The sequence below is a fragment of the Microtus ochrogaster genome, chromosome 10, assembly GCF_000317375.1.
Source record: "Microtus ochrogaster isolate Prairie Vole_2 chromosome 10, MicOch1.0, whole genome shotgun sequence".
Lineage (NCBI taxonomy): Eukaryota > Metazoa > Chordata > Mammalia > Rodentia > Cricetidae > Microtus > Microtus ochrogaster.
Window position 1 is genome coordinate 22,955,391 of NC_022016.1, and position 9,494 is coordinate 22,964,884.

The following is a 9,494-nucleotide window of genomic DNA, read 5'->3' on the forward strand; positions in this document are numbered from 1 at the left end:
CACACACACACACACACACACACACACACATTAATCTTCAACCAACAGAGATAAGCCTTCAGAAGCTTACAATCTTTTGTTAGAAGTAGGAGCCTTCTCCTTACCTAGATATTAAACATTATTTGTGAGCTCCAAAGGCCTAGGTATGAATACTAGTGCTGAGAATTTGTGAATTTGAAAGTTAATTCAGGTAAAGAAGCAGCTTAACTTTTAGAAAAAAGTATTCAGCAGGGTATGAATTCTAAAACTCTGTGTTGTTGTTTGGAGGTGACAACTGGGGAGATGATGAGGTCGTGAGGGCAGGTCATTAAAGAATAGAATTAGAGCCTGTGAGATTAAGGAGCTTGCTATTTCTTCTCTGTACCACACAGGAACACAGAGAAGACCACAGCCTACAAGTCAGCAGTGCCCCCTGCAAATATTGGATGCAGCTGAGTCTTTGTTTTAGTTTTTGCTAACCTCTTGAACTGTGAGATTGAAATGCTTGTTTAAGCCACTCAGTCTGTGGTACTGTGTTGCAGTTCCTGAGCCAATTAGATAACTCTTAACTGTAAATGTATAAATACATATGTCTCTAATATATAGTGCTTGACTTTGGATAAAGGAATCATGTGAAAAAGAATTTACTACTGGTAGTAAATATATTGTTTGTTCTACTGTATGTTGCCGTTGCTAGCAAAACAGGTTTCCATAGTTGAAATTCTTGCAGGGTGTGTGGGAGGTGGGATACAGAGGGAATGTGGGAGGCCTCAATGTTCACTAAAGGTAGCACAGGTCCAAAGTGAAGTCAAGAAGTTTTAGGAAATGAGGTTGTCTCTGGGCTAGTATCATTGTCCAAGGAATTATCTTGAAGGTAAAGGGGTGCCTTTGGCCTATGAGTATACATGTCATTATTTTGTTTTTTTAAAAAGTGGCTTGATAGACATGGGTTAGCTAAGACCATTGCCTCCCATGGAGATTCTAATGATAGGTATAAGCTTAGTGCATAAATTATCTCCCACAGGAACCCGATGAAGAGCCTTATCACAGGCCGAGGATGCTGCTCAGCCTACCTAAATGTGCACACGTTTCTTTTCCATGGTATATGACTTACCCAGGCCATAAAGAATTTACAAATAATTCCTTTCCTAAATCCTGACTTATCTTACTAAAGGTCACCATCTTCTAGGGACTTCATAAATAGCATACTTTGCCAAGTTGCTTTAAATGTTATCTAAGTATTCCTAGAGGCAAAAGAAAAAACTAAAGCATTTGTAAAGTCTTAACAATTTTTAGTTCTTATCTATGGTTTCTAGAGCCATTTTTAAGTTTTAAGTGCTGATAAATTATAGATTCTACCAGAATCGGAGGGCATCAGATGCAACCTCTCTGTCAGCTTTCAGCAATGCTGCAAGAGATGCATCTCTGAGGACAAGCAGGATATATCCAGGTGACCTTTAGGACATGGAGTTCAAAATCAAGTGCCAAATATAGCTGTAGATGACTTCTTCCTTCTCATAGCATTCCTAATTATTCTATTATGTTCACTCTTTAATTTTGAGGTAACCAGTTGGACCTGTCCATTTGGATATGTAGGTTTGTGCATGAGTCAATATTGCTGTGTGATTAAGCAGGCACATATCATTAGACCAAATTGTGCACCCTTAGTTTGGGTGCAAATGTCATTGGCCTTCCTTAGAATGTCTTGAATCTTACTGTATCCAGTTCTTGACTAGCAGCTATAATATAAAAATTTTATATTTTTATTTTTAAAGTCAAGTTAGATATTAATAAAGGTAATATCTTTAGAAGAATCATCTTCAAACAAATCACAAGAATAAAATGATTACACTGTTAGCTTTATCCCTGAGATTTAAAGGTTATTCTTATTTTAATATACCAGATTTCAATTTTTAGTTATTAGCTGAAACTCTAGTCACTACTGATATCTTGGAGTCATGGGTTTTAGGCTTCAGTGTTTTCTTAAGATAGTTCTCAAACATCTGCATTTTAAATCTCACCTTATACAGGAACACTAACCCCAATTTCTGAGTGTGAATAATTTTAGGATTCTGACAGTGGCAAACCAGTTCCAAAGAGCAAAGGGGAGGCTAAAAGCCCTTCCGATTTCAAGAAATCGCTTCCGTAACAAATCTCATTCTACAACAGCGGCAACCAAGCCGCTGAAGACCTTCTTTAAAAAGGATCAAGGAAAAGCTTAGTTGTTCAGACATCCCTGATAAACGTTTATATCAAGAAATCTCACTCAGCATCAAATCTTCCAGCTCCACATTTCCACATTCTGCGCGAATAGTTAGGAGTTTCACTTCTCCTTTTTATATAGGAGAAATACATCATTTTTCCTGAATGTTGTGGTTTACCGCATGCCATCATCAAAGCAAGGCAGTGTAATTGTTAGGTGTGTTGTTTTTCTGTGTGTTTGATGAAATGTGTATGTTAGCCATTCCAGTTGCTACTTAACCCCAACCCTAGAATCCTGTCATGAAAAGGACAGTGGTGCTTTCTGTGTCCGAGCCCTTGGAGAGGCTTAGCAGCCTTCAGAATGCATGCAGAAACTGCTTCTTTAACTGCAAACTTCCAGAAGAAAAAAGTTTTCTCTTGATGTAGACTCTCAAGTGATGGGGAATCTTTGTCAGCCAATTATCTTTAAGAGGTGGGACCAAGTAAGGGCATGGCTTTCTGGTACCTGGAGAAAAACCGCCTTGAGGCCCAGGGGCTCTCTCTGTAGTTCCTTTGGTTCCTTTGGTACACAGCTGAGTTTGGACTGCTCATTCCTGTTTAGTGAGTTTGCCCTTTATAATGAAGAAAAATATAACTGATCTATCTTTTAGCTAGCCTGTTTTTTTCTCAACCTGAGATAATTCAACACGCAGGTAGCAGAAGGTGCAGATTGCCTGCTCCTTAAACATATTTTACACTTAAAAATGTATTAGTGATGGTATAAGCCTGTAACCCCAGAACTCTACATGTACTTAAAGTGATTAGGCAAGCCATGGGACTTTTAAAGATAGGCCATATTTTAAGTACCATTTCAGTCCTAATTTAATAATATAGAGCTGTGTGCCAGGAACTGATGATGTACATGTAATTCTCATAGTATTTTGAGGAGGGGGCTATTGGACGGCTCAGCAGCTATGAATACTTGTGTTCTTGCAGAGGACCCAAGTATCAGTTGCAGCCCCCATGTCAGGCAGTTCGTAACCACACGCAACTCCAGCTCCCGCGCACTCAGTGCTCCATTCTAAATTCTGCTGGTGCCTGCACTCACATGCATGTACCCACACAGAGAAAGACATGATTACATCCTTTAAAATGAAACTACGAAGATTTTGGAGAGCTTTTATGTATCACTAAAGATTGTTATAGTACATCTAACTTTAGATTAACATTAATTTGTGATATTTGCATTTTGATGATAATCCGTATATGGTATAAGTGATGAGACTCAATTAACCAAAATGGCTGACTGAGAAATCTCATTCTTAATCTCTTAGGAATTTTTGTGAATTAATTCTAACTTAAGCAGAATCATATTTGTATAACTTACTAAAAATCTTACTAAATGAATAGATAGTATAAACTTAGGAAGGAGTGCTATTTCTAAAACTGAAGCTCCTGGCGCATGGAAAGACTCATAAGACTCAAGGACAGGAGCTATTTGTCACAAGTGAAAGGAGCTAGAACTTACTAGTTCACTTTGGAATGTACTCATTTGAAAGCAGTGTATATGTTTATTAAATAGTTCATAACCATTTATAAATTTTTTATAATTCTGACCTTCCTTAAGTGATCTTTAAATTTATTAAGATTATTTTTATAAAAATCACATAAATTTTCTGTTAAAAATTCTTTAATTAAGATTGAACATTATATTATTTTGTGTATATGTTACAGATACTTTTCAAATGTGTATGTGCAAGTGCCCACACCCTTACACAAATTTTTAGAGGCCAGAAGAGGACACAGGGTGTCCTGCTCTCTCACTCCTCAGCTTGTGTTCCGGACACAGGGTCTCACTGAACCTGGAGCTTTCTATGTGGAGGCGACCTCTGGTGTCCACCCCACATGCCAGATGCATGCCTCATGCCCGGCTTTCCCGAGGCACCACGAATCTGAATCAGGACGTCACGCTTGTGCAACAAGTGCTCTCATCAACCAAGGAGGTGGCTCCCTTAAATATTTTTAAATTTTCTTTTCTTATTTGTCATGAAAAGACCTTTGTACACATGAATTCACAGGAACTGTAACTGTATTCAGAAGATCTATTAAATAAATCCTACAAAATGCCAGCATGGATGGAGGAGTGTCTCCCAGCATCTCATCAATACCCAAAGAGCTATTGGCAGCTGATAGCTGCTGCAGGAGAGGGTCAGTTTTCTCCAGCGGTCTGGTCCCTGAGAGACTGCTCACGATTTAGCAGAGGGCCCTACGACCCATGCACACACAGGGAGCACCAAGTGAACTCAGTGGTTCAAACACAGAGTCCTTGGAGTTAGGAGGGAAAGAGATGTGGGAGACAGGGGAAGAATTAGAAGAGAGGAAATACAGGCTGTCTTTAACCAAAACACATTATATACATGTATGAAATTCTCAAAGAACAAAAATGTATATTTTTCTATGACCATTTAGAACTACGTCTATCATTGCAATTATAAACGACAAGCTTATGTCAGTCAGAAGGAATACTGAGTTTAGAGGAGAAACGTGAGAAATAACTTGTTGTTAGCTAGGTAATCACAAAGCCAGCATGCTTTTCACATGAGCCCCTAGAGCAGAAACTGAACATGAGACCATGAAATAGACCATGAAGAACCAAAGGCTGCCTTGAAAACAGACAGCTTTACTCTCAGAGAAGCACAGTGCCATGAAGAACCCTAGTCATGTGTCCTGAGATAATGGAACTCTTTTAAAGTTTGACGTTACTCAGACTTGCTTGATCAGAGATTCATTTTTCTAGGAAATATTATGGAATAAACTTTTTAAGCATTCATTTCTGCCCATAAAAGATGGGAGGTTGTTCCATTGTATCTATTTTGCTTTCAGATAGAGTTGTGTATTTATGTACATAGTTAAATAATAGTTACCCCAGGGTCTTGTCATTTGGGGCCTAGTGCTTGCTAGACAAAAACAAGTCTTTTTTTTTATTATGCATTCTTTAAAAGCTAACATTAATGCCCTGATGACTTAATTATCAAATTAGTAAAACTAGCAGTTTTATCAAGTGCAACTCCTTTCTTCTTCTCAAATATGCTATTTGCCAAAGCAAGAATTTGTTGTTATTGTCCTCAAGAAAAGAGGCAAATACACCCTTCTCCTAGTACCTAATGCTCTCTTCCCACATTTCTAGCCCGGAAATGTGTATGCTGTGCATATATGCTTATGATGATGTTTTCCCTCCTGGATGACTCTTTCATGTCAGCATACATTTCTTATGTTCGGTTGTACCTTTAAAGAAATACCCTGCTTGGCACTTTCCTCCCTGGTGAATTTCAGGTGAAAGAGATGTGCGTGCAAAGGTCTTGAGTTTAGGGAATGCAGGCATACACTCAGATCAACTAGGAAGATACGGAAAGATCTCTGCTCATGTTTTCTCTTCTTCCCAGTTCAAATTCAGGAAACAACCATTTTGATCGACTTGATCAAATCCTTTGGCTGACCCATACAGAGGACGGCGACTGGCTGTCTTTGCTCAGTCCTGACAAGGGACACCACCAGGGCTTGTCCTAACACAGCAAAAACCTGACATGACTTCCCTCTAGGAAAGAGATATGAATACTATAAGCATTCTAACAGTTTTAGGGAAACAAACAAAATAATATTTTCCTGATCAATCAAAGGTACAAATCCAGGAAATATTTAATGAATATCCTAATTATGACAGACTTCTTATATGAAACCAAAGAGAGGAAATAAGATCAAAAGAAATAAGTCAAACTTCAGAGGTTATTTGAGGTGGCAGTCCAGACTTACTTACAACCCATGTGTGGGCATGTTCACATTCTACCAGCAAACCAAGGAAGCATCAGGAACAATAAAACTACCAGCAAAGTTTTATCAATTATGAAATTTTAAAATGTGTTCACATTTCATAAACTCAGCAGTTTCTGAAACATGTGTATTACACTTTGATATACCAAACAAACTTTAACAACTTAATCAATGGGTATACTTTCACCATTTTTTTCTCTCTGAAATTTTATCCTGCAACTCTTGAGATATTGGGCTCTCATACAGACAAGTGTATTGATAGTTCTCTCTCATTCTTTTATGACTGATGAGCATATAGTACCACTACTGTGGGCCTGTGTGCCCCAGAGATGACTGTAACCTGCTATTGATCAGCTGATTGAAGATGAATGGCTTAGCTGCTTGTATTGCAGATTACATCATTAACATGGTCAGTAAACCATGAATTGGTCAATAAGACGTTTATCTTTTTTCATTTTATTTCTGCTCTTTTATCATTTTTATTAGAAACGCCAAAATTACCCACACTAACCAGGAAGATCTCTTGAAAAGTGATCCAGTAGGGTACTATTATAACTTCAAAGTTACAGACAGCTAAAATCTAATGCCTTAATGATATTTAGTGTGTGGTTTTGTCCGTTTCATTCAGTTTGCATTACTTTTTTCATATTTGTGTATTTGCGTGTAAACATGCAGATCATATGGTGTGTTTGTGTGCATGAGTGTGTATATGTATATGTCTGTGCATCTGTGTGTCTGTGTAGGTCAGATGACAACCTCGGTAGTCAGGTTTCTCCTTCCACCATGTGGATTCTGGGAATGAAGCTCAGGCTTCATGGAAAGGGCCCTTATATTCCGAGTCATCTCATCAGCCCTTGTATATGTTTTTGAATTGAAGAAAATACAGAGTTTAATAATTTTTGTTTGTTTTTTCTCTTACAGCTTCCTTTTGCCTCATATTTACTAGAAGCAATACTGGAGAAAATAAATGAAAACAAGAAACTAACTGAAGGATATCTCACAGTTATGAAGGACTTTAGATAATGCTATAGATGCAGTATATATTTATATATGTATGCATCTGTGTTCAAATATGAGCATTTCTTGTGCTATGCTTGTGAACAGTCCAGAACAGTGTCTGCTACAGCTATCAATGAGTGGCTTCAATACCAAAAGAAGAAATCTCTGAAATTAACCGATTGCTGAACAAGGGTAACTAGTTTAACTAGTTTAGTCTGAGTGCATAGCCACTTAAAAGGAAAGTCTAGCATTTGATTGCTGGATAAAAATGTTTTCACAAATACAAACTTAAAATAATTTTCTTCCAGTACAAAATAAAAAGCAAAGACAAGCTTGTCACATACATATTAGTCTGGGTATAAAAAGAAAATGGTGGAAATAGATTGCTTAATATTGTAAATTTTATATGAAAACTAGACTTTTGCATAAAATTGTTATAAATGTCCTTTTGTTATCCAGTGAATGATATATTTGTGTGATGAGAAAATATAAGTAAATTATCTTAACATGAAGGAGGATAATTGAATGAAGCTATTGTGTGGTTGATTGTATCTGTTCTTATTTACATACTGAATTATACAGAAGATACTGTGTTTTTCTAGAACTATCTGGCAAAATAAAAACCATTTCCTCCTCCTTTATCTTCTTGTGCAGTCATGTAAAGCAGCAAGGGCCAGGAGAGCATGTCTCACTCTCCTGGATGGATGTGGTAGAGCTCCTCCTGTGGTCATCTAATTAGCAATGCCTTCTCGTCATGATGGACCGCTATATCAGGTTCCGAAATGTTCCCCTCACTGCACTTCCTCACTGTGTTCTTGCCACACTCTTGGTGCCTCTGAGTCACTGAACTTGGGCCTTCACACTTGATCCAGGTATCCTGTCTTTGTAGAATTCTCTGTGTGTTACTTTACTCATACCCGTCTTCTCATTATTCAGGCTCACTTTGCCAGTTCCCTCCTGTTAAGCACAAAATAATCTGCTCTTAATATAGTCACATTTTTGTTTTATGGTTTATTCTCATTTTTTCCTTAAGAATGTACATTCCATGAGATTATGGCAGTGGTTGGCAAATTAAGGCCCTTAGCTGAATCTGCCTGCCGCCTATTTTTATATGGTCCACAGACTAATTTTTTTTACTTTATTAAACTGTTTAAAAAACACCTTGTAGCATGTAAAATCATATGAGATTCAATTTTAATGTCTTATCAATAAAGAGTTACTGAAATTTCGAGGCGCTCATTCCTTTGCACACCAGTTGACAGAGCGTTAACGCTGTGGTCGTGGAGCTGGTGACTGACAGGCTGAATGTGGTCCTCCTCTCACTTGGCACTGATACTCAGCATGCTTCAGCACAGCGGCATAGCTCAAGCAAGACTGTCAAGCCACAAATGCTGAGTTACTGGAAGCTAAAAAATATTAGTACAGCCTGGCAGTGGCGGTGCATGCCTTTAATCCCAGCACTCAGGAGGCAGAGGCAGGCAGATCTCTGTGAGTTTGAGGCCAGCCTGGTCTACAAGAGCTAGTTCCTGGACAGGCACCAAAGCTACAGAGAAACCCTACCTAAAAAAAAATAGTACATATTCAACCTGCTATAGCTATTAATCTCATACTCATAAGACACAGAGCAGGGTGTTTCATTTTGTCCTGGACTGGATAGCAGAATCTTGTGCTGTATGACACTATACTAACACTAAAGAGTGAAGTACACATAGATAACCAGAGTCAGCACTCCTCACGGTGTTACCACTCATGGGAGAGTGTCACTTGGAAAATTACACAGTTTCAGGTATAACAACCTATAACAGAATTTTGTTATAAAAGTAAAAATAAGCCTACCCTAAAAGAAAGAGAAGCAGGATACAGCAAGGAAGAAAATGAGATAGCCTGAGAAACGGTCTTTTACAATGTTTACCCTGTAACTTCTGAATTTCTTATGTGGCTAGGGCTGCAGAGGGCCATGGGGGTATACAGCAGGTGGCAACTAGTGTTCAGAAGGCCAACTCACTAGACATAATTTCTGTTGGAGAGCCCCACCTTGCAAGGCCATTAGGTGACTGACTGTACATAATTGTTTGTATCTGCCCATAATTTCTCTTATGTGCCATTTTATTTCTTCCCTAAGAACAACTTTGGGTGTTTTCCCATTGCTTGTGTGTTTATCTAATGAAAATATTCCATCTATTGGGCACACATATAGCTTTGGATGGTCAGGAAGATGATTTCTGCTTAATTAAATATTTAATTAATGAGTAGAAATAATACTAGGATATTTCATATTACTCCAATTGACATCGGATTATCATTCATAAAGACAGCCTTTCACACAGACAACTGATTTAGACTCCAGAACAAATTCAAAGCAGGCTGGTTGCCCCTGTGATGGAGGAAGGTCATTGGCTAATAAAGAAACTGCCTTGGCCCATTTGATAGGCCAGCCTTTAGGTGGGTGGAGTAAACAGAACAGAATGCTGGGAGGAGGAGGAAGTGAGCTCAGACGCAATGTTGAT

General features: G+C 38.2%; 1 protein-coding gene across 1 annotated transcript in view; it reads left to right on the forward strand.

Moving 5' to 3' along the window:
• The window catches only part of Cntln (centlein), a 259,628-nt gene extending 252,005 nt beyond the window's left edge, over positions 1-7,623 (forward strand). The window contains exon 27 of the mRNA XM_026782102.1: positions 6,910-7,623. Within this exon, the coding sequence (XP_026637903.1) occupies positions 6,910-7,011 (102 nt within the window). The 3' untranslated portion in view covers positions 7,012-7,623. The remainder of the gene's footprint in view (positions 1-6,909) is intronic.
• The last annotated feature ends 1,871 nt before the right edge of the window (positions 7,624-9,494 follow it).